At 34.2% G+C, this 24,041-nt stretch overlaps 3 protein-coding genes and 1 pseudogene across 3 annotated transcripts; all 4 read right to left on the bottom strand.

Moving 5' to 3' along the window:
* Positions 1-1,335: 1,335 nt before the first annotated feature.
* LOC110116669 lies at positions 1,336-2,510 on the bottom strand (annotated as a pseudogene).
* Positions 2,511-8,671: 6,161 nt separating this feature from the next.
* Positions 8,672-9,832, bottom strand: LOC110116676 (bidirectional sugar transporter SWEET4-like). Its single transcript, XM_020850361.1, has 4 exons — positions 9,753-9,832; positions 9,201-9,579; positions 8,991-9,110; positions 8,672-8,872 (listed from the first exon to the last, which is right to left on the bottom strand). Exons 1-4 carry the CDS (start codon positions 9,830-9,832, stop codon positions 8,672-8,674), a joined length of 780 nt encoding a protein of 259 aa, XP_020706020.1.
* Positions 9,833-13,426: 3,594 nt separating this feature from the next.
* LOC110116685 (bidirectional sugar transporter SWEET4-like) lies at positions 13,427-17,801 on the bottom strand. Its single transcript, XM_020850373.2, has 4 exons — positions 17,704-17,801; positions 13,966-14,344; positions 13,752-13,871; positions 13,427-13,630 (listed from the first exon to the last, which is right to left on the bottom strand). Exons 1-4 carry the CDS (start codon positions 17,799-17,801, stop codon positions 13,427-13,429), a joined length of 801 nt encoding a protein of 266 aa, XP_020706032.1.
* Positions 17,802-21,781: 3,980 nt separating this feature from the next.
* Positions 21,782-22,956, bottom strand: LOC110116692 (bidirectional sugar transporter SWEET4-like). Its single transcript, XM_020850384.2, has 4 exons — positions 22,877-22,956; positions 22,321-22,699; positions 22,107-22,226; positions 21,782-21,985 (listed from the first exon to the last, which is right to left on the bottom strand). The coding sequence occupies exons 1-4, from the start codon at positions 22,954-22,956 to the stop codon at positions 21,782-21,784; spliced, it is 783 nt and encodes a 260-aa protein (XP_020706043.1).
* Between the last annotated feature and the right edge of the window lie 1,085 nt (positions 22,957-24,041).

The following is a 24,041-nucleotide window of genomic DNA, read 5'->3' as shown; positions in this document are numbered from 1 at the left end:
CTCTTACTCTTTACCGCGCGGCCCGACGACTTGACCCGGAGCGGAACCCGGGAATGCTATGTTCGCGATTTTCTCGGTATTGCTCGGTATTTGCTAGGTATTGCTTTGCAAAAATGAGAAATATCGCTCTGTGAAGACCAATACCGTGCAAATACCGAGTTGTACCGAGTTGTAGAAAAACTCGGTACAACCCGGTATTTGTATAGTTTTGGTCTTCACAGAGCGGTATTTCTCGTTTTTGTAAAGCAATACCGAGCAATACCGAGAAAATCGCGAACATAGCATTCCCGGGTTCCGCTCCGGGTCAAGTCGTCGGGCCGCGCGGTAAAGAGTAAGAGCACGTGACGACATGTTATTGACTGCCGAACGTACCTCTACATCAGGTCGGAGGACGTAATAATTGTTCCTTGGATACCAAATGCTTCGAAGATAAATCTTACTAAAGCTGTTCTGATTAAATTTGAGTCAGAATATTTGCGCAATTTTTTTTTTAAACTTTAATATGCTCGGTTACAAAAACAGAAGAGAACAAAAGTTGATCAGAGGTTTAGAAAATTGAAAGCAGCTTCCTATTCATCCAGCGCTTTAGGGGAAATTGGGGGAAGGATGAAAAGTGATTTTGATAGAGCAATTGAGTTTTAGAATTATAAATGTTGGAAAATTAATAATGGAGTAATCATGGATGATTGAAAGTCACCAGGATAGATTGACTTAAGGAGCATCTACCTATTTGAAATAAGCTTTTGAGTTGACGAGCGGCCTCGGATCAACCAAGTATAGTCGAGCGAATGATGCATCATGGTGGAGATGAAGATGGAAATCACGGTGATGAACGGCCTCTGATCAACCAAGATACCCGTACAAATGACTTAGTGGGACTCAAGATTTGTTTAGGATGACCGCTTTGCTTTTTCAGACATCAACCACAATTTTATTTAGCTTTTTTGTTTTTTGCTATTTTTCAATACTCTTTAAAAAATTTAAAGGTAAAATATGCTTTCTGCAACAACAAGAACGAAGTTGCTTTCTTCATAACAATTTTAAAATCAACTTTATCAAACAATGCAGTCGTCCCAAATTGGCCCTTAGGTCTAACTTCGTCTCCTTCAAATGAAAACATAATTTTAAAGGTCAACTAAGCTTTAATGCAATTGATGCAAGAAAGATTATGCATGCCCCAAAAAAAAAAAGAACAAAACATGGAAGAAAATAATAATTAAGAATTAACTTGAAAAAATACATTTTTTGATGGGATTAAAAGGCTCTTCACAATCAAATAACTTTACATTTGAATGAATATGAAAAAAAAAAACTCACACCAAATGCCTTTCTTGTTTATTCATTGTTAGTTGGCGCTTCGATTTTATGGGAAGATATGACTGGCGACTCCTTCACGCTATCATCGACGACAACATCAGTGAGCCCCACTTCTCCCTTCAACTTTCTCTCAACTATTTGCCTCTTGGTCGACTTATAGTATAATGCATGCAATACTAATTGAGTTATGGAAAACAATAGGCCAAGTCCATTGGGAATCTGCAACAAATAATTAAAGTCGTTATAAAAATTAATTGAATAGTTTTCTCAGATTACTCAGCATTGCATGATCAATTAGTGTTTAATGAAGAAAATTAAAGTGAGAGAGGTTTTAATTACCGTAATGTATAGATCAAAGCGGATAAGAGCATAGATGGTCCAACAAAGCCCATTAAGAAATGATGCAACCGATATGGAGAGAGGCATGTATTCCACGCTCTTCGTTTGTATCACCATTTTCTGTACCACACAAAATAAAACTGAAAGATCAGTAAAAATGTATACATTTCCATGCAATTAATATTTATGTGTGTCTATAGCTTGATCTACATACCATGACGGAGAGAGGAGCAAGATACATTATGATGCAGAAGATGACACATAGGATACCCACAATAAGAGAGCGGCGGTCATGCGTGTGGAAGAAGATGAGCACGATAATAGCGACAACAACGACGAAGGCCAAGTCACCAAAGAAGAGCAATAGGGCCTTAAGTCTCTTTGGCCCGTCAGAGAAGACTAGGTAGAGGATGACATAGCAAATCTCTATGGCAGTCCCAGCACAATTTATGGTGAGAACTAGGGTACTATTTGGGTGCACAATGGGCAACCCGTACAACATCCACAACATGCAATTTAGAAGCGTCGCTACATAAGGTATAACTGAGAACTCCTCCACTTATTTTTTCTTCCATATCCTTATAAATGTTGGCCTAAACCCAAAACAAGAGAAATAAAATTAAATAATAATTCTATAAAATAGAAAACAAATATGATAGTAATAATCACAAAATTAAGAAAGTATTTTTTATACGTATAATTAAAAAGAAAGAATTAGTTGCTCTAGTTTCTAGCTTGATCCAATATTTGAAATTTTGTGATGTTATGACTTACAATGGCGAGAAGAAGAGTCCTAAAGCGATGACATTGCCGACAATTCCAACAACAGTGCGTAATGTGTCCGCAGAAATCATAGTTATGGATCTTTAAAAGAAGAGAAGAAGGAAATGAAACGTTGAGAGAGAGAGATGATTGATTAGTGGATATTGCATATTAAGGAAGATATTAATTGAGCTTTTATAATGGATGGAATTTTTAATTTACCCCTCTCTCTCTAACTCTGGGTGGTTGAGGAGGAAGCTGAAATTTTATAATTTTGTACACAGCTTTGAACCAAAAAATATCAAAAAGAAATTTCTCTGTTTAAAGACTCTCGTTGAGCTTTTTGTGATTTATTATATTGTGTACGTTTGCGTCACTCACACGGGCATGAGTCATATTTATAATTTATATAAAACTAAATGGTCTCAGCCGTTGATTTAGTTTGGCCGTGCACAACTTATTATTAAATATATAATAATGCTCTAAAATCTTACGGCCAATAGGCGAATGAATAAAATAATAGTTTTCCCATGTTTGATCAAGCTTCAAATTACTTAAATAATGTATGTATCCTTTCGTTTTTTTCGTTTTGATTGCATATATGATATTTTTCTAGAAGCACAAAATTTCGAGATTACAAAAAAAAAATGCAAAATGAAGTATTTAGTTAAATATATTAGGTTTAACTATTTTGATAATGTATTTTTCTGTCATAATCTGAAGCATATAAGATTTTGCAATTTATTGCTTTCAAGAGAAGCTAGATAAATTTCTTCTTTAAGCCTCAGCTAAATCATTTGTCTTTGGCTAGTCAATTTGTGAATCTATCAATATTTATACTTTGAGTAAAATGGTATAAGAATAGGGTAGGGCTAATGGTTCATGGGAGACATCGAACATCATCTTTAGAGATTAGATGACTTTGAAAGAAATATCAGTGCAAAAATTAGTTAATGGGTTAGCGATTCCATGACTTAACTTAATGATGAGCGGTCAACAAGTTTGTAATGATAATGATTCAATTACACTTTTAGTGAGTTAATGACATTTGGGTATATGACATCTGGGTAGATCACATTCATTGGCGGAGCCAAAATTTTTTATCTGCGAGGACACAAAATTTTGACTTTAAAAATACCCTCAGCTTTTTTATTTTAGCCTGAAATTGACATATGGTTTTAATTTATGATTATTATTTTAATTATAAGAAGATAAATTTTATGATAATGAAAAAAAAAATATTGTCATGCTCATCTAAATTAATTTCAACACAAATTTATTTAAACTATATATTATCATACTAATATATTTCAATTATTCTTCTATCTTATATTTTCAAATATAATTTAAATAAAAATATAACTAAAAATATTTTACAACGAGTAATAAATATATAAAAAAACAGCATCTTATTATTATAAAAGTATATTAAAATATATAAAAATTTATAATAAGCATATTTTAAGCTACTTGATTTAAATTTAATTATTATAATTCTTCTCTAACATAATTTATTGGATTTAATTACATAAATCTCCTATAAAATAAAATTTAGAGTAAAAAAAACTAGTAATGTGAAGATGAGGAGAGAAAAATAATCTCACAGTGAGGAACTTTTATTTGGTCCGGTGAACGTACGCAACTCTACGTTCGGCATCTAGTAGCCACGCGTTTTCATTATTTACCGCGCGCCCGACAACCTGACTCGGAACGGACCCAAGATTGCTCGGTATTGCTAGGTATTGCTCGATTTTGCTTCGCAATAACCAATACCGAGCGATACCGAGCAAATACCTAGCCATACCGAGCAAATACCGAGTTGTACCGAGTTTTTTCTAGCAATACCGAGCAAATACCTAGCAATACCAAGCAAATCCCTAGCAATACCGAGTTGTACCGAGTTGTAGAAAAACTCAGTACAACTCGGTATTTGCATGGTATTGGTATTCACAGAGCGGTATTTCTCATTTTTGCAAAGCAATACCTAGCAATACTGAGCAAATATCGAGCAATACCGAGAAAATCACGAACATAGCAATCCCGGGTTCCGGTCCAGGTCAAGTCATCGGTCCGCGCGGTAAAGAGTAAGAGCATGTGGCGACATGTTATTGACGGCCGAATGTAGCTCTACATCCGGTCAGAGGACGTAATAATTGTTCCACAATGAGAGAGAGTGAGAGAGAGAGAGAGAGAGAGAGAGAGAGAAGATCTGTAGAAGAGAGATGGAAAGAGAGAGTGAGAGCCTAAAGGATTTTTTTTTGAGGGAAGCACGTGCCCCCCTAGGCCCTCCATTAATTCCGCCTATGATGACATCGGCTACAAGGATGATCAATATGGTCCATGATAATTTTTTATACCCCAATTCTTGAAAGGCCAATAGACTCTAGTAGAGTGAAGTGAATTTAAAGGGGTTGCTATATGTCTATGCCTTGAATACGACAATGGCGGCATTTGCAAATATGTCACACAAAATTTCACAATATGTGCTAATCTAATAAAATTATGATGATTCCTTACATTGCTTAATTTTATTAATTGTATGATTGATTAGTGTACTCACGACGTACATCACATTGGCATTTACATGGCATGTGAATAGGGTAGGTGGGATACATCGAACATCATCTTTAGTAATTGGATGACTTTGAAAGAAATGTTGGTAAAAATATTAGTCAATAAATTAGCGATTCCATGATTTCACTTATTGATGAGTGGCCAACAAGTTGGTAATGATGATGAGCCGATTACACTTTTAGTGGGTTAAAAAATCTATTTATTTGTGTGACTTTTTTTTTTCTTCTTTGACTATTGACATCTATTTAAGTGTTCTATAGGAGAAAATTTAGAGGATGTGCCTATATTGTGGAGGAGAGAGCTTATCTCAAAATTATTTTTAGCATAAATGATTGTTTTCTTGTGTGGAAGTGTCTTTTTTGTTTATTGTAGGTTGTGCAACAAAACTTAGGTGTGTTGAAAATCTAGGCATGCATATAGGCTATGGCACTACGTACTCTTTGGCATGTATAAACCATATTTTTTTTTTCTAATGTTCTAAACCAACCAAATTGCCTTAGAATATGTCCAAATCTCTAAGTAAACTAATATCAAATATTCATATTATATGATCTCTAAGTCTGAGAAATTTAGTTAAAGGATTTTCGAGGTGACAAGGTTAATCTAGTCCTCAAAATTTTGTATTTTGTTTTAGTGAAATAACAAAATTTGTCTAATCAAGCCACCACAAAAAAATTGATTTAAAAAAAAAAACTACTATAGGGAGAAATAAGCAACAGATTTAATCACCGTTAAAACCTCACTAATTACTTCTTTTTATTCCTTGCCCTAATCGCCTACTCCACACATTCGACATTTCATTCATGACTGTTGGGTTTGACTCTGGAACGCAATGGCCTGATTTATTAGTAGTGTGGATATCATATTCATTTACCTAAGCCATATTTAGACTTCTGAATTATGTAGAGTATTTGAGAAAATCATATTTGTTTAAATATTTCATTATATCTTCTTCTTTTATATATATTCTCTAGTGACATGATGCCTGTAAATGAGTTGTGTGGGATAACTCCAAAGAATGTCATTATGTCAACCAAATTTGTATGGAGTGGAAAGCCATCATAAGCCAAGATAGAACTATTCATGTAACAATATGTATCATCCTTTAGAATCATGTTAGGGTACTTGCCTTTCTTCATGATGCAAATTTGGTTAAGAAGCTCAAAGAAAAATTAAAACCAAGTGAGATTGATATTCAAAATCAACATTTTTTTTTTCTTTGGCTTATGCATGATGGCAACGAAGGCTTTATTGCTCTTAATCAAAGATGCATCCATAATTGGTTGGATGATAGTTTGAGAGTGCAAGATGGTTAAGAGTATGTAGAGACCATGGCAGCGAAAAAAAGAGGATCCAAAGGGTCTTAAATTCAACTTTTAGCTAAAGGATTATGTGTGGTGTCTGGATGCATCTGAAGGCCAATCCGGATGCGCCACATCACCCTATGCATAGTGCATTGGGTGACGTGGTGCATCCGGATTAGCCTTCGGACGCATTTGGACACCGCACAGAATAATCTCTCTAGCCAAAGGAAAGGTGACATACTCGAAGCACGTACTATCAAAACATTAAATGCCCATCTTCTTATAACTTTAAATTTGAATTTAAATTTATTTTCTTTTAGTTTTTAAATTATTGATGTTATATTATTTAAATCCATAAATCGGGGATAGTTGCATAATCTTCTTCATAAATGAGAACTGTGGACAACTTGTATTCCACTTTTTAGATGAGAGAAATGAAAAGATTGCAGAGCGAGATTGACCCCACTTTAAGGGGAATCTTATCATTATCAATAAGTATTTTAATACAAGCTCATTGCTTGATAAGAACTAGCTTGATCTAGTAGACTCCATGTATTTCTTGCTTGAAGTGACTTCGACACTAAAGTTGGCAAATGATTTTTCTATTCCACTACAGGAAAACAGCTCATTTCCGACGTAATTTCCGGCGGAAATAAATTAATCACAAATTCCGGCGGAATTTCCGGCGGATTTCCGACGGATTTTTTTTGTCAAATTTCCGACACATTTTTTGACTGGTTTTCCGACGGATTTTTTCCAACAAAATTTCCGGCGGATTTAAAAAAATTAAGTTATATTTTAATACTTATTAACAAATTAAATTATAAAAATAACTTAAATTATAATTTAATTATTTAATAAGAAAAATTAAATGATTTAAATTAAAACTTAAATTATAATAATTTTTTATAATTATTTATTTTGTTAAATTAAGTTTAAATAATTAATAATTTATTGTTAAATTAAATTAACTAATTTAATAATTCATTGTAAAATTAAATTTTTTAATTGAAATAAAGATTAACTAACTAATTTAATTAAATAGATTTTGTTAAATTAAATTTACTAATTTAATTAACTAATTAAAAAAATAATATTTTTATCAGTTATAAGGTAAATAAAAAAAAGTCCAAGTTAAAAGAGACTTTGGTTTAAGGAATAGATGGTAGATGGCCGGCGCTGGCAAGCTTTATCTTCGGAGTGGGCGGGGTTTGAACACCGCCGAAGTCATTCACGCGGGGGCGGGACGCGGCGAGATCTCACGCGGGCGGGCGGCGGGCGTGCTCACTGCTGGCGGATGGGCTACTAGACCGGAGCGGAGAATGGTGCACGGCGGGCTGGCTAGGCGGGCCGATTAGCTTTGGATTTTTTTTTTTTTGAATTTTCTTTACTTTCCGGCGGAAAAAAAATCCGCCGTCAATTTTTTCCAGCGGAAAATCCGTCGGAAATATGCCGGAAATGTTTCCGGCGTATTATTTAACGCCGGAAGATCTTTAACGACGCGCGTTAAACCGGCGGAAATATTTCCGCCGAAAATCCGCCGGAAATGCTACTTTCCGACGGATTTTGGCCAATTTTCCGGCGAAAATGTCTGCCGGAAAATGACGTTTTTCCTGTAGTGGTCTAAGCCAGCTATTGAAGAGATTGCCTTTCTCAATTTCCTATTCATCCTTGAAAGCCATCTATGCCGACTTCATAAAAGTAACTTGAAAAATTAACTCCTCAACTATCCACAGGAGGGAAACTTTCAATAATTTCTTTGATGAATTGAAAGTTATAGTGTAAATATCTTGAAAATCTTCTTGTAAGGGGAAAATTTGTGACTTTTCTTTGTCAATCATCATTCCAGTGATCTTCCTTAAAGATGCTAGAAGCAGTAAATTATCATTTATATCACTATAGGGTTTCTCAAGCAAATTAATATAACATTTGCCTAAAGAGGGAGTAGAAGAAGTAATACTCATGGAATTCACTTAGGTGATCTCAACTTTTCATCTCTCAACATTCTCTTCCCTAACTTTAGTCCTCAGCTCCATATTAAACGAAATAGTCTTTGCGAAGGGTTGGGTAACATGGGAGGCAATGTTTCCTTGATTATCCATAAGTATCTAAGTCCATGAAAACCCAAAGTCATGTCCAAAGAAATAAATAGAGAGTTAGAGGTGGAGTTTAGGTTAAGCAATCTTGAAAATTAAAGCTCATTTAGAGAAGATCAAAGCTCCACTAGAAAATTTTCTTGGCCTGTCTCTACTCTCTTCACACAATATTTTTAGCAAAGTTTGGGTGTGTACATGAACAATTTTGGTTCCAATCAAATAACTTTACATTTGGATGAATATGAAAAAAAAAACCCTCACACCAAAAGTCTTTCTTATTTATTCAGTATTTGTTGGCCCTTCGATTTTATGAGAAGATATGATTGGCGACTCCTTCACTCTATCATCGATGACAACATCGGTGAGCCCCACTTCTCCCTTCAACTTTCTCTCAGCTATTTGTCTCTTGGTCGACTTATAGTATAATGCATGTAATACTAATTGAGTTATGGAAAATAATAGGCCAAGACCATTGGGAATCTGCAACAACAAATTAAATCCATTACATAAATTAATTAAATAGTTTTCTCAGATTATCAACATTGTGTGATCAAATGATGCTTTAATGAAGAAAATTAAAGTGAGAGATTTTATTTACCGTAATGTATAGATCAAAACGGATAAGAGCATAAATGGTCCAACAAAGCCCATTAAGAAATGATGCAACCGATAAGGAGAGAGGCATATACTCCACGCTCTTCGTTTGTATAACCATTTTCTGCACCACAGAAAATAGCACCAAAACATCAATAAAAATGCATGCATGTCTATGCAAAAAATATTTATGTATGTGCACGGCGTTACATACCATGACGGAGAGAGGAGCAAGATACATCATGATGCAGAAGATGACACATAGGATACCGACAACAAGAGAGCGTCGGTCATGTGTGTGAAAGAAGATGAGCACGATAATAGCGACAACGGCGACGAATGCCAAGTCACCAAGAAAGAGTAGCAAGGCCTTAAGTCGCTTCGGCCCATTAGAGAAGACTATGTAGAGGATGACATAGCAAATCTCTATGGCGGTCCCAGCACAATTTATGGTGAGAACTAGAGTACTGTTTGGGTGCACAATGGGTAGCCCGTATAACATCCACAACATGCAATTTAGAAGCGTCGCTACATAAGGTATAACTGAGAACTCCTCGACTGATTTTTTCTTCCATATCCTTATAAATGTTGGCCTAAACCCAAAACACAAGTAAAATTCATTAATAATCATATAAAATAGAAAAAATGATAATAATAATTAAATATCAAGAGAAATTTTTTTTCTTAATAATAAAAAAGAAAGGACTAGCTTCTCCTATTTTGAACTAGGTTTAATTTTGAAAAATTATGTGATGCCATGACTTACAATGGAGAGAAGAAGAGTCCTAAAGCGATGACATTGCCGACTATTCCGACAACAGTGCGCAATGTGTCCGCAGAAATCATAGTTGTGGATCTTTAAAAAAAGAGAGGAAGGAAATGAAATGCAGAGAGAGAAATTAAGAGAAATGATTGATAAGTGGATATTGCAGATTAAGGAGGATATTAATTGAGCTTTTATAATGGATGAAATTTTTAATTTATCTCTCTCTCTCTCTAACTCTGCATGGTTGAGGAGGAAGCTGAAGTTTTATAATATTTTACACAGCGTTGAACCAAAAATATTAAAAGTAATTTATCTGTTTATAAACTCTTATTGAGCTTTTTATAGTTTATTATATTGCGTACGTTTGCGTTACCCACACGGGCATGAGTCAAATTTATAATTTATATAAAATAAAATGGTCTCAGCCGTTGAATTTGTTTGGGCGTGTACAACTTATGTAGTCATGCTCTAAAATCTGACGGCCATTAGGTGAATAAAATAATAGCCTTCCCATGATTTACAAACTGCCAAATTACTTAAATAATATATCCTTTCCATTTTTTTTAACATTTAAAATTCTTGACGTTTAATTGCTTGTATGAATGGTATTTGTTTTCAAGTATGAAATTTTGAAAAAAAACACACACACACAATCAAGTTTTTAATTAATTATATTAGGTTTACTTAATTATTTCGATAATATATTTTTCTGTCATAATCTCAAGCATATAAGATCATCGAGCATCATCTACGACTTTTTTTAATGCATTTTACAATTTACTACTTACAAGGGAAGCTAAATAAATTTCTTCTTAAAGCCTTAGATAAATCATTTATCTATGGGTAGTCAATTTGATGTTAATTATATTTCTGAATCTATCCATCTTTATACTTTAGATAGAATGGTATAAGAATGGCAGTGCTAATGGCTCATGGGAGATATATATTGAATATCATCTTTAGCAATCGGATGACTTTGAAAGGAATATCGGTGCAATAATTAGTTAATGAGTTAGTAATGCGACAATTTACTTATGGATTAGTGACAAATGAGTTGACAATGACAATGATTCAATTACATTTTAGTCAGTTAATGACATTTGGTTTTATGACATAGGTTACAAGGAGGATCAATATGCCCAATGATATTTTTATATACCCCAATTCTCGAAAGGCCAATTGACTTTGGTAGGGTGAAGCGAATTTAAATGTTACTATAAGACTATGCCTTGAATATGACATTGGTGACATGTGCAAATATGTCACTCTAAATCACACACTATGTGCTAATCTAATAAAATTATGACGATCCTAACCTTCCTTAATTTTATTAATTATATGATTAGTGTAGTCATGGCGAACATCACATTAACATTTACATGGCATGTGAATAGGGTAAGACTAATGACTTCTAGATACATCGAGCATCATCTTTGATAATTGGATGACTTTAAAAGAAATAACGGTGCAAAAATTAGTGAATGAGTTAGTGATTCCATGATTTAACTTAGTGATGAGTGGACAACAAGTTGGTAATGATAATGAGTCGATTACACTTCTAGTGGGTTAAAGTACACATTTATATTTGTCTTTATTTCTTCTTTGACTATTGATATTTATTTAAGTGTCCTAGAAGAGACCATTTAGAGGAGGTACAATTTCTTCATGATGCAAATATGGTAAGAAGCTTAAGGACAAATTGAAGCTAAGTTAAATGGATATTCACAATCGATATTTTTTTACTCTGACTTATGCATGATGGCAATGAATGCCTTATTACTCTTAATCAAGGCTGCCACCATAACTAATGAAGAAAGTTGGTTCAAAATAATTTGAGAGTGGAAGATGGTTAAGAGTAGAAACCATGGAAGCATAACGGGGATCCAAAGGGTCTTAAATTTGAGAGATTATGTGACTATATCCTTAAATTTAACTTTTAACAAAAAGAAAGGTGGCATACTCGAAGCAGGTCCTATCAACATTAAATGTAGATCTTCTTAGAACTTTAAAATTTGAGTTAAATTTATTTTCTTTTAGTTTTTGAATTATTGATGTTATATTCATCAAATTCATAAATCAGAGATAGTCGCATAATCTTCTTCATAAATGACAACCGAGGACTACTTTTATTTCACTTTTCATATGAGAGAAATGAACTAAGAAAATTAAATTGTTGAGGGAGATTGTAACCCCGCTTCACGGGGAATCTTGTCATTATCAATAAGTATTTTAATACAAGCTCATTGCTTGATAAGAACTAGCTCGATCTAGTAGACTCCATGCATTTCTTGCTTGAAGTGACTTCCACATTAAAGTTAGCGATTTCTGGATAAGCTTCAATGATTTTCTAGTCTAAGCAACCTATTGAAGTGATTGCCTCTCTTAATTTCATGTTCATCAATGAAAACCATCAATGTTGACTTATTAAAACTAACTTGAAATTAACTCCTCACTTAATAACTTCTCAAGCAGATTAATATAACATTTAGCTGAAGAGGGCCGGAGTAGACGAAGTAATACACATGGAAGTCATTTAGTTGATCTTAATTTTTGATCTCTTAACAATCTCTTGCCTAACTTTAGTCCTCCTCTTGATCATATTAATTGATTTTTTTTTTGCGAAGGGTTGGCAGAGCTTAGTCATAAGCTCCCCGATATAAACTCGACCAACCTTTATATTTCCTCGGCTGGCATCAACATCTTCATGGCCGACCCCTCATCCAAAAACTCTTGACAAGTAACTTGTTCATCAGCTAATTCAACATCGAGAAGCTCCCTCCTTTAATAATTAATTCCACTAAAAATTAACAAATTTTTACTTATAAATTATCTCATTAATACATTTTTAAAAGACTAATAATATTTAATCATTTGCAATGATCTTCTTAGTAATTAGTTTAGTAAGAGGAGGAACAAACATGAAACTTAGGACGTGATGATTCTTTGATTATCATGGTCAAGGAAGAGGAATGCCCATCATCTAGAGGCTTTGCCAAAATAAGCGGATCCTAAGTACCTTCTTCATATATTCTCTAAATTCTCAATTCTCACTTTTTCTTCCTTCTCTTTGTCGAAGGACAACCCTCTCTCTTCATCTTCCCAAGATGTTAATCTTGTTCAGTATTGCATGTTGTAGTTAGAAGTCAAAATTTAATTGATTGCTTGAAATCTAATATTAATCAAGCATGCATGAAAATAGTTAATCAAGAGATTTTATAACTAATTATTTAATTCCCATAAGTATCTAAGCTTATGGAACCCCAAGCTCATTCCTAAAGCTATAAATAGTGAGTTAGAGGTGGAGTTTAGTTAATCAATCTTGAAAATTAAAGCTCATTTAGAGAAGACCAATGCTCCACTAGAAAAAATTCTTCCCTTCACACAATATTTTTAACAAAGTTTGGGAGTAATACACGAACAATTTAGATTCCAACACATAAGTTCTCTATTAAACAAATGAAAACTAGTATACAACCAACAATGCCATGTCCAAAACATAAATGAACAAAACAATGACAAAACAAATAATTAAAAATTAACTTGAAAAAAAATACAATTTTTCTTTTTTCTTTTTGTTTTAATGGGATTAACAAACTCTTCACAATCAAACAACTTTACATTTGGATGAATATGAAAAAAAAAAAAAAAACCTCACACCAAAAGTCTTTTCTTATTTATTCACTATTTGTTGTTGGCCCTTCGATTTTAGGGGAAGATACGATGGGTGACACCTTCACGCTATCATCGATGACAACATCAGTGAGCCCCACTTCTCCCTTCAACTTCCTCTCAGCTATTTGTCTCTTGGTCGACTTATAGTATAATGCTTGTAATACTAATTGAGTTATGGAAAATAATAGGCCAAGAACATTGGGAATCTGCAACAAAAAATTAAAGTCATTAAAAAAATTACTAAAGTAGTTTTCTCAGATTATTCAGCATTGCATGATCAATTAGTGTTTTAATGAAAAAAAATAAAGTGAGAGAGATTTTATTTACTGTAATGTATAGATCAAAGCGGATAAGAGCATAGATGGTCCAACAAAGCCCATTAAGAAATGAAGCAACCGATAAGGAGAGCGGCATGTACTCCACGCTCTTCGTTTGGATAACCATTTTCTGCACCACATAAAATAACACTTTAACATCAGTAAAAATCCATGCATGTCCATGCAATTAATATTTATGTATGTGCACGAGCTGATCTACGTACCATGACGGAGAGAGGAGCGAGATACATTATGATGCAGAAGATGACACATAGGATACCAACAACAAGAGAGCGGCGTTCATGCGTGTGAAAAACGATGAGCACAATAACAGCGACAATGGCGACGAATACCAAGTCACCTAGGAAGAGAAGCATGGCCTTAAATCGCTTCGGCCCATTAGAGAAGACTAGGTAGAGGATGACGTAGCAAATCTCTATGGCTGCCCCAGCACAATTTATGGTGAGAACTAGAGTACTGTTTGGGTGCACAATAGGTAGCCCATATAACATCCACAACATGCAATTTAAAAGCGTCGCTACATACGGTATAACTGAGAACTCATCTACTGATTTTTTCTTCCATATCCTAATAAATGTTGGCCTAAACCCAAAAGAGAAGTAAAATTCAATAATAATCTTATAAAATAGAAAATATGTTTGCTCCGTCCATTCTTCTCTTCCCTGTTTCTTACACTACTTACATGGTAGCTAGAGTAAATTTCTTCAAAAAGCCTTAGCTAAATCATTTTGTCTATGGGCAGATCAATTTGATGTTAGTTTGTGAATCTATCCATCTTTATACTTCAGTGTAGAATATTATAAGAATAGGAAAATTATTTTGTACTGACGCCGAAACACCGTCCAGAGACCAACCAGAAATAAGTCACGTTCATCCCTTTTGCTGTGCGACAGATCAATACTTTAAGGTTACTATGAGACTATGCCTTGAATATGACATTTGTGGCAGTGCAAATATGTCACTCTAAATCAACACGCTATGTGCTAATCTAATAAAATTATGACGATCCTAACCTTCCTTAATTTTATTAATTGTATGATTAGTGTAGTCATAATGAAACATCACATTGACATTTACATGGCATGTGAATATGTTAGGGCTAATGACTTCTAGGATACATGAACATCATCTTTAATAATTGAGTGACTTCGAAAAATATCGATGCAAAATTTGTTAATGAGTTAGCAATACCATGATTTAAGTTATTGATGAGTGTCCAACAAGTTGGTAATGATAATAAGTCGATATCACTTCAAGTGGGTTAAAGAACCCATTTACCTTTTGACTTTATTTCTTCTTTGACTAATTGGTATTTTATTTAAGTGTTTCTAGAGGAGGTACCCTTTTTTCATGATGAAATTTTGTAAGAAGCTTGATAATAAATTGAAGCTAAGTGAAATGGATATCCAGAATCATCATTTTTTACTCTTGACTTATGCATGATGGAAATGAAGGCCTTGTTACTCTTAATCAAAACTGCCACTATAACTAACAAAGAAAGTTGTTTGGAAATATTTTGAGAGTGGAAGAGGGTTAAGAGTAGAAACCATGGAACATAAAGGGGATCCAAATTAAAGGGTCTTAAATTTAGCTTTTAGCAAAAGGTAAGGTGGCATACTCGAAGTAGTCTATAAACATTAATTGAAGATCTTCTTAAACCTTAAAATTTGAATTAAATTTATTTTCTTTTAGTTTTTGAATTATTGATGTATATTCATTAAATCCATAATTCAAAGATAGTCGCTATATCTTCTTCATGAGGCAACTTAGGAATACTTTTATTCCACTTTTCATATGAGAGAAATGAACTAAGAAAGATTGTTGAGGTGAGATTGTACCCCACTTCATGGGAATCTTGTCATTATCATAAATATTTTAATACAAGCTCATTTCTTCATGAGAACTAGCTCGATCTAATAGACTCCATGCATCTCTTGCTTAAAGTGACTTTGACATTAAGGTTTGCGACTTCTGGATAAGCTTCAATGATTTTCTACTCTAAGCCAGCTATTGAAGAGATTGCCTTTCTTAATTTCAAGTTCATCAATGAAAACCATCGATGCTAACTTATTAAAACTAACTTGAAAAATTAATCCTCAACTATCCATTGGTGGGAAGCTTTCAACAATTCCTTTGACGATTAGAAGTGTAGTGTGAATATCTGAAATCTTCTTATTGTGGGGAACTTTGCAACTTTCTTTTGTTCTGTCATCATTCCAGTGATCTTCCTTTGAAGATGCTACAAGCATTAAATTATATTTATATCACTCAAGGGCTTCTCAAGTAGATTAATATAACATTTAGCTGAAGAGGGAGTAACGAAGTAATACACATGGAAGTCACTTAGTTGATCTCTAATTTTTAATCTCTTAACAATCTCTTGCCTAACTTTAGTCATCCTCCTATTAATTGATTTTTTTTTTTATGCAAAGGGTTGGCTGAGTTCAGCCATACGTTTCACGGTATTTACTTCGCCAACCTTTATATCTTCCTCGGCGGACATCAACAAATCCATGGCCGACCCTCATTCCAAAATCCTGACAAGCAACTTGTTCATTAGTAATTCAACATCAACAAGCCCCCTCAAATAATTATTCCATCAGAAATTAACAAATGTTTTCTTATAAATTATCTCATTAATACATTTTTAAAAGACTAATATTTAATCATTTGCAATGATCTCTTAGTAATTTGTTCAGCCAGAGAGAGGAACAAACATAAAACTTGGGACGATAATCATCTTGAAAACTTCCTCGATCTCAGCTCATTTAGAGAAGACCAATGCTCCACTAGACAATATTCTTCCCTTCACACAATATTTTTAACAAAGTTTGGGGGTAATACACGAACAATTTGGTTTCTAACACATAAGTTCTCTATTAAACAAATGAAAACTAGTTATAACCAACAATGACATGTCAAAACATTAATGAACAAAACAATGACAAAAATAATAATTAAGAATTAACTTGAAAAAATTAACAATTTTTTTTAATGGGATTAACAAACGCTTCACAATCAAATCAAACTTTACATTTGGATGAATTGAAAAAAAAAAATGAAAAAAGATCTCTATATTTTACTTATAAGTTTGCCCGACCACCCCCCCGCCCCCGCTGAAAATTAAGGCTGGTTCTGCCCCTGCCATCTGCCCTTCTCCGTTTCTTACATACTCTAGAACAAAACGACACCGCCGAACAAAAACATAGGTATCTTCTCGATCTTACTCATACTCTCTTACATGCTTCTAACCTTCCCAACAAATCCTGGGCTGAGGCAATAACCATAGCAAATTATCTTGTAAATGGTCTCCCTTCAAAAATCATTTCTCATCAGACTCCATATCAACTACTTCACGGCAAGCCCCCAACATATTCCCATCTTAGAGTTTTTGGGTGTCTTTGCTTTCCTTGATTGCAACCATATGCCTCCGATAAACTATCTCCTCGCTCTCAGGAATGCATTTTCATAGGGTACTCATTGGATCATAAAGGATATCGGTGTTACAACACGATCACTGGTAAAACTCATCTCTCTCAACATGTCGTGTTTCACAAAAATATCTTTCCTTTCAAATCTTCCCAAATCATTTTTGTGTACTCTTCTCTGGTCAACAACTCCTATACTTCACCTTCACCTCTTATCCCTTCCTCCATTCCTACCACTATGCCTGCACCAACTAGCATGCCTATCATGGTTCCTCCTATACCTGATACCAACTTGTCGAGTTCTCTCTCCTCCACACCCTCTCATACCAGTCCTTTCTCCACTTCTATCAGTATCCCGAATTCCTCCACATACATTCCTACTCACCCTATGCAAACTCATCTTAAATAAGGTATTTCCAAATCCAATCACATTTTCACTCTCTCGGCCACCACTAAATCTCCTATCACTCCCACAACTTACTCAAAAGCTGTCAAATTCCAACACTAGCGTACTTCCATGTTTGAGGAGTTTCAAGCTCTTCAACATCAAGGCACCTGGTCTCTGGTGCCTCCTCCTCCCAATAAACCCATTCTTGGTTGTAAATGGGCATTTAAAACAAAATGTCTCCATAATGGTCAAGTAGATCTATACAAAGCTCGTCTCGTGGCTTAAGGATACAATCAACAACTAGGCGTCAATTACACAAAAACCTTTAGTCCCGTTGCCAGAATGCCAGTAATTCATGTTCTTCTCACTTTAGCGCTTCACCGTAACTGGCCAATGCTTCAATTGGATGTGTCCAATGCCTTCCTCCATGGAGATCTTCTTGATGATATTTATATGTGACAACCTCCTGGATTTGTGGACGATCAATCTCCACACCTGGTTTGCAAACTTCAAAAATCTATATATGGTCTCCAATAAGCACCTCAGTAATGGTTCCAGAAGTTTACCAACTTTCTTCTCAACCTTGGCTTTGGGTTCAGTCATTCTGACCCTTCTTTACTTCTAGTTCAACGCAACAATATTCAAATTTACATACTAATTTATGTTGATGACATTCTAGTCAAAGGAAACAATCAACCAAAAATTCAATCTCTTCTCAACAAACTGCAGTTTCAATTTGCTTTCAAACAACTAGGTCAAATTTCCTTATTCCTCGGCATAAAGTTCTTCGTACAAATTCAGGCTTTTTCTCAATCATACTCACTACGCCACAAAGCTGCTACAATCTACAGGATTCACAGACTGTAAGCCCGCACCGACCACTGAAGACCAGCGACTGCTCCAGCTCCATTCAACCTTTTTTCGATTCTAAACTCTACTGCCAACTCGCTGGCTCACTACATACCTATCAATCCCTCAACCATACATCGCTTTTGCCACTAATTATATCTGCCAACATATTCAAGCTCCAACCAATCAAGACTTTGAAGCACTCAAACATCTCCTACACTACATCAAAGGCACTATTTCCTTCGGTCTTCCTTTCACCATAGGCGATCTTCAGCTCAGAGTTTATGCTGATGCGAACTGGGCATCGGACTTGATTGGCCGGAAATCGATTTCCAGTTTATGCACATTCATGGGAAACAAACTCATATTTTGGTCCGTCAAAAAGCAAGTTACAGCTGCCAAATCATCTAATGGAGCTGAGTATCGATCACTCTCATCGACTACTTCAGATATACTATGGCTTAGTCGTCTTGTTCAAGAACTTCAGATCTACCAGTACTCTCCAACAATTGTTCACTGTGATAATATCTTTACTATTGCTCTATCTAAAAACCTAGTTTTTCAAGCAAGAACAAAACACACTGAGAATGATTATCACTTTATTCGTCAACATCTTAACTCTGATAAAATCAACATCATTCACATAAATTCTACCAATCAAACAGCTGACATTCTCACTAAACCTTTCTATCTAGCTCACTTCACTAACCTATGGCACAAACTAACCATTCAATTGATGAATGCTTAGTTTGAGGGGACATGTTAATGAAATGTCCACATCACCATCTATGTCCTGTCTTCTATTCACTTATAGTCTATATATATGTGTATTTCCAACCTTTTAGCATTATTAGAATACAACAATTTCTCTTTCTCTTCTTTCTGTTTTGCTCTGTCCATCTTCTCTTCCCTGTTTCTTACACTACTTACATGGGTAGCTAGATAAATTTCTTCAAAAAGCCTTAGCTAAATCATTTGTCTATGGGCAGTCAATTTGATGTTAGTTTGTGAATCTATCCATCTTTATACTTCAGGTAGAATATTATAAGAATAGGAAAAATTATTTTGTACTGACGCCGAACACCGTCCATAGACCAACCAGAATAAGTCACGTCATCCCTTTGCTTGTGCCACAGATCAATACTTTAAAGGTTACTATGAGACTATGCCTTGAATATGACATTGGTGGCATGTGCAAATATGTCACTCTAAATCACACACTATGTGCTAATCTAATAAAATTATGACGATCCTAACCTTCCTTAATTTTATTAATTGTATGATTAGTGTAGTCATAATGAACATCACATTGACATTTACATGGCATGTGAATATGTTAGGGCTTATGACTTCTAGGATACATCGAACATCATCTTTAATAATTGAGTGACTTCGAAAGAAATATCGATGCAAAAATTTGTTAATGAGTTAGCAATACCATGATTTAAGTTATTGATGAGTGTCCAACAAGTTGGTAATGATAATAAGTCGATTACACTTCAAGTGGGTTAAAGAACCCATTTATCCTTTTGACTTTATTTCTTCTTTGACTATTGGTATTTATTTAAGTGTTCTAGAGGAGGTACCCTTTTTTCATGATGAAAATTTTGTAAGAAGCTTGATAATAAATTGAAGCTAAGTGAAATGGATATCCAGAATCATCATTTTTTACTCTTGACTTATGCATGATGGAAATGAAGGCCTTATTACTCTTAATCAAAGCTGCCACTATAACTAACAAAGAAAGTTGGTTGGAAATATTTTGAGAGTGGAAGAGGGTTAAGAGTAGAAACCATGGAAGCATAAAGGGGATCCAAATTAAAGGGTCTTAAATTTAGCTTTTAGCAAAAGGTAAGGTGGCATACTCGAAGTAGGTCCTATAAACATTAATTGAAGATCTTCTTAAAACCTTAAAATTTGAATTAAATTTATTTTCTTTTAGTTTTTGAATTATTGATGTTATATTCATTAAATCCATAATTCAAAGATAGTCGCATAATCTTCTTCATAAATGGCAACTTAGGAATACTTTTATTCCACTTTTCATATGAGAGAAATGAACTAAGAAAAGATTGTTGAGGGAGATTGTACCCCACTTCATGGGGAATCTTGTCATTATCAATAAATATTTTAATACAAGCTCATTTCTCAATGAGAACTAGCTCGATCTAATAGACTCCATGCATCTCTTGCTTAAAGTGACTTTGACATTAAGGCTTGCGACTTCTGGATAAGCTTCAATGATTTTCCTACTCTAAGCCAGCTATTGAAGAGATTGCCTTTCTTAATTTCAAGTTCATCAATGAAAACCATCGATGCTAACTTATTAAAACTAACTTGAAAAATTAACTCCTCAACTATCCATTGGTGGGAAGCTTTCAACAATTCCTTTGACGAATTAGAAGTGTAGTGTGAATATCTTGAAATCTTCTTATGTGGGGCAACTTTGCAACTTTCTTTTGTCTGTCATCATTCCAGTGATCTTCCTTTGAAGATGCTACAAGCATTAAATTATCATTTATATCACTCAAGGGCTTCTCAAGTAGATTAATATAACATTTAGCTGAAGAGGGAGTAAACGAAGTAATACACATGGAAGTCACTTAGTTGATCTCAATTTTTAATCTCTTAACAATCTCTTGCCTAACTTTAGTCATCCGCTCCATATTAATTGTTTTTTTTTTTTATGCAAAGGGTTGGCTGAGTTCAGCCATACGTTTCACGGTATAACTCGACCAACCTTTATATCTCCTCGGCCGACATCAACAAATTCATGGCCGACCCCTCATCCAAAAAATCCTGACAAGCAACTTGTTCATTAGTTAATTCAACATCAACAAGCCCCCTCAAATAATTATTCCATCAGAAATTAACAAATGTTTACTTATAAATTATCTCATTAATACATTTTTAAAAGACTAATATTTAATCATTTGCAATGATCTTCTTAGTAATTTGTTCAGCCAGAGAAGGAACAAACATAAAACTTGGGACGATAATCAATCTTGAAAACTTCCTCGATCTCAGCTCATTTAGAGAAGACCAATGCTCCACTAGAACAATTTCTTCCCTTCACACAATATTTTTAACAAAGTTTGGGGGTAATACACGAACAATTTAGGTTCTAACACATAAGTTCTCTATTAAACAAATGAAAACTAGTATATAACCAACAATGACATGTCCAAAACATTAATGAACAAAACAATGACAAAAATAATAATTAAGAATTAACTTGAAAAAATTACAATTTTTTTTAATGGGATTAACAAACGCTTCACAATCAAACAACTTTACATTTGGATGAATATGAAAAAAAAAATGAAAAACCTCACACCAAAAGTCTTTTCTTATTTATTCACTATTTGTTGTTGGCTCTTCGATTTTAGGAGAAGATACAATTGGTGACACCTTCACGCTATCATCGATGACAACATCAGTGAGCCCCACTTCTCCCTTCAACTTCCTCTCAGCTATTTGTCTCTTGGTCGACTTATAGTATAATGCTTGTAATACTAATTGAGTTATGGAAAATAATAAGCCAAGAACATTGGGAATCTGCAACAAAAAAGTAAAGACATCATAAAAATTACTAAAGTAGTTTTCTCAGATTATTCAGCATTGCATGATCAATTAGTGTTTTAATGAAAAAAAATAAAGTGAGAGAGATTTTATTTACTGTAATGTATAGATCAAAGCGGATAAGAGCATAGATGGTCCAACAAAGCCCATTAAGAAATGAAGCAACCGATAAGGAGAGAGGCATGTACTCCACGCTCTTCGTTTGGATAACCATTTTCTGCACCACATAAAATAACACTACAACATCAGTAAAATTTCATGCATGTCCATGCAATTAATATTTATGTATGTGCAAAAGCTGATCTACGTACCATGACGGAGAGAGGAGCGAGATACATTATGATGCAGAAGATGACACATAGGATACCGACAACAAGAGAGCGGCGTTCATGCGTGTGAAAAACGATGAGCACAATAACAGCGACAACGGCGACGAATACCAAGTCACCTAGGAAGAGAAGCATGGCCTTAAATCGCTTTGGCCCATTAGAGAAGACTAGGTAGAGGATGACGTAGCAAATCTCTATGGCAGCCCCAGCGCAATTTATGGTGAGAACTAGAGTACTGTTTGGGTGCACAATAGGTAGCCCATATAACATCCACAACATGCAATTTAAAAGCGTCGCTACATACGGTATAACTGAGAACTCATCTACTGATTTTTTCTTCCATATCCTAATAAATGTTGGCCTAAATCCAAAAGAGAAGTAAAATTCAATAATAATCATATAAAATAGAAAATAATATGATAAAAATAATTAAGAAAATTATGATAGTATTTTTTCTTAATACTTAAAAAGAAGGGATTAGCTGCTCAAGTTTCTAGCCAGATCCAATTTTGAAAACTTATGTGATGCCATGACTTACAATGGAGAGAGGAAGAGTCCTAAAGCAATGACATTGCCGACTATTCCGACGATAGTGCGTAATGTGCCCGCAGAAATCATATTTGTGGATCTTTAAGAGAAGAGAAGAAGGAAAGGAAATGGGGAGAGAGAGAGATTAAGAGAAATGATTGATAAGTAGATATTGCAGATTAAGGAGGATATTAATTGAGCTTTTATAATGGTTAGAGATTTTAATTTGCCTCTCTCTCTCTCTCTGTAACTCTCTTGTTGGGGAGGAAGCTGGATTTTTATAATATTTTATGTTGCATTGAACCAAAAAGATCAAAGTAATTTTTCTGTTTATAGACTCTCGTTAATCTTTTTGTAATTTGTTATATTGCGTACGTTTGCGTTACTCATACGGGCATGAGTCGTATTTTTAATTTATATAAAATGAAATGATCTCAGCCGTTGAATTAGTTTGGCTGTGTACAACGTATTATTAAATATATAATAACATGCATGGCGGGCTTTGTAGTTTTGCTGTAAAATCTGATGGCCATTATAAAATAATATCCTTCAATGATTTATCAAGCTCCCAAAATAATGTATCCTTTCGTTTTTTTCTCTTACATTTAAAATTCTTGATGTTTAATTGCTTGCACGGAATTCTGAGATTAAAAAAGGTCTGAAATTAAAAAAAAAAAAACACAATTAAGAACTTAGTTAAATATATTAGGTTTACTTACTTTGATAATGTATTTTTTTCTGTGATGAGTTTCTATGATTTTTCTTTGTATAAGCCATGTATTGAAGAGATTGTCTTTCTCAATTTCATATTCATTCATGAAAGCCATGAATGAAGACTTCATTAAACTAACTTGGAAAATTAACTCTTCAATTTTCTTGAGAAGGGAAACTTACAACAATTTCCTTGAAGTATTCGAAGTTATAGTGTGAATATCTTGGGAGTCCTTTCATATGGTGCAAGTTTATGGCTTCCCTTTGTCAATCATCATACTTCATTAAACTAACTTGGAAAATTAACTCTTCAATTTTCTTGAGAAGGGAAACTTACAACAATTTCCTTGAAGTATTCAAAGTTATAGTGTGAATATCTTGGGAGTCCTTTCATATGGTGCAAGTTTATGGCTTCCCTTTGTCAATCATCATCCTAGTCGTCTTCCTCGAAGATGTTAGATGTG

Source organism: Dendrobium catenatum, unplaced genomic scaffold (assembly GCF_001605985.2).
Source record: "Dendrobium catenatum unplaced genomic scaffold, ASM160598v2 fragScaff_scaffold_1679, whole genome shotgun sequence".
Lineage (NCBI taxonomy): Eukaryota > Viridiplantae > Streptophyta > Magnoliopsida > Asparagales > Orchidaceae > Dendrobium > Dendrobium catenatum.
This window is presented reverse-complemented; position numbering and strand designations above follow the sequence as displayed.

What these genes read in the sequence shown, in the direction of transcription:
- LOC110116676 (XM_020850361.1), bottom strand. Translation starts at nt 9,832, where the DNA reads ATGATTTCTGCGGACACATTGCGCACTGTTGTCGGAATAGTCGGCAAT. An exon ending in TTGCTCCTCTCTCCGTCATG is followed by an intron (nt 9,111 to 9,200) that starts GTATGTAACGCC and finishes TCTGTGGTGCAG; the next exon opens with AAAATGGTTATACAAACGAA. An exon ending in GTTTTGATCTATACATTACG is followed by an intron (nt 8,873 to 8,990) that starts GTAAATAAAATC and finishes TTGTTGTTGCAG; the next exon opens with ATTCCCAATGGTCTTGGCCT.
- LOC110116685 (XM_020850373.2), bottom strand. Translation starts at nt 17,801, where the DNA reads ATGCCCATTTACAACCAAGAATGGGTTTATTGGGAGGAGGAGGCACCA. An exon ending in GAAACTCCTCAAACATGGAA is followed by an intron (nt 14,345 to 17,703) that starts GTACGCTAGTGT and finishes TTTTGGGTTTAG; the next exon opens with GCCAACATTTATTAGGATAT. An exon ending in GCTTTGATCTATACATTACA is followed by an intron (nt 13,631 to 13,751) that starts GTAAATAAAATC and finishes TTTTTGTTGCAG; the next exon opens with ATTCCCAATGTTCTTGGCCT.
- LOC110116692 (XM_020850384.2), bottom strand. Translation starts at nt 22,956, where the DNA reads ATGATTTCTGCGGGCACATTACGCACTATCGTCGGAATAGTCGGCAAT. An exon ending in GGACTCTTCCTCTCTCCATT is followed by an intron (nt 22,700 to 22,876) that starts GTAAGTCATGGC and finishes TTTTGGATTTAG; the next exon opens with GCCAACATTTATTAGGATAT. An exon ending in TCGCTCCTCTCTCCGTCATG is followed by an intron (nt 22,227 to 22,320) that starts GTACGTAGATCA and finishes TATGTGGTGCAG; the next exon opens with AAAATGGTTATCCAAACGAA.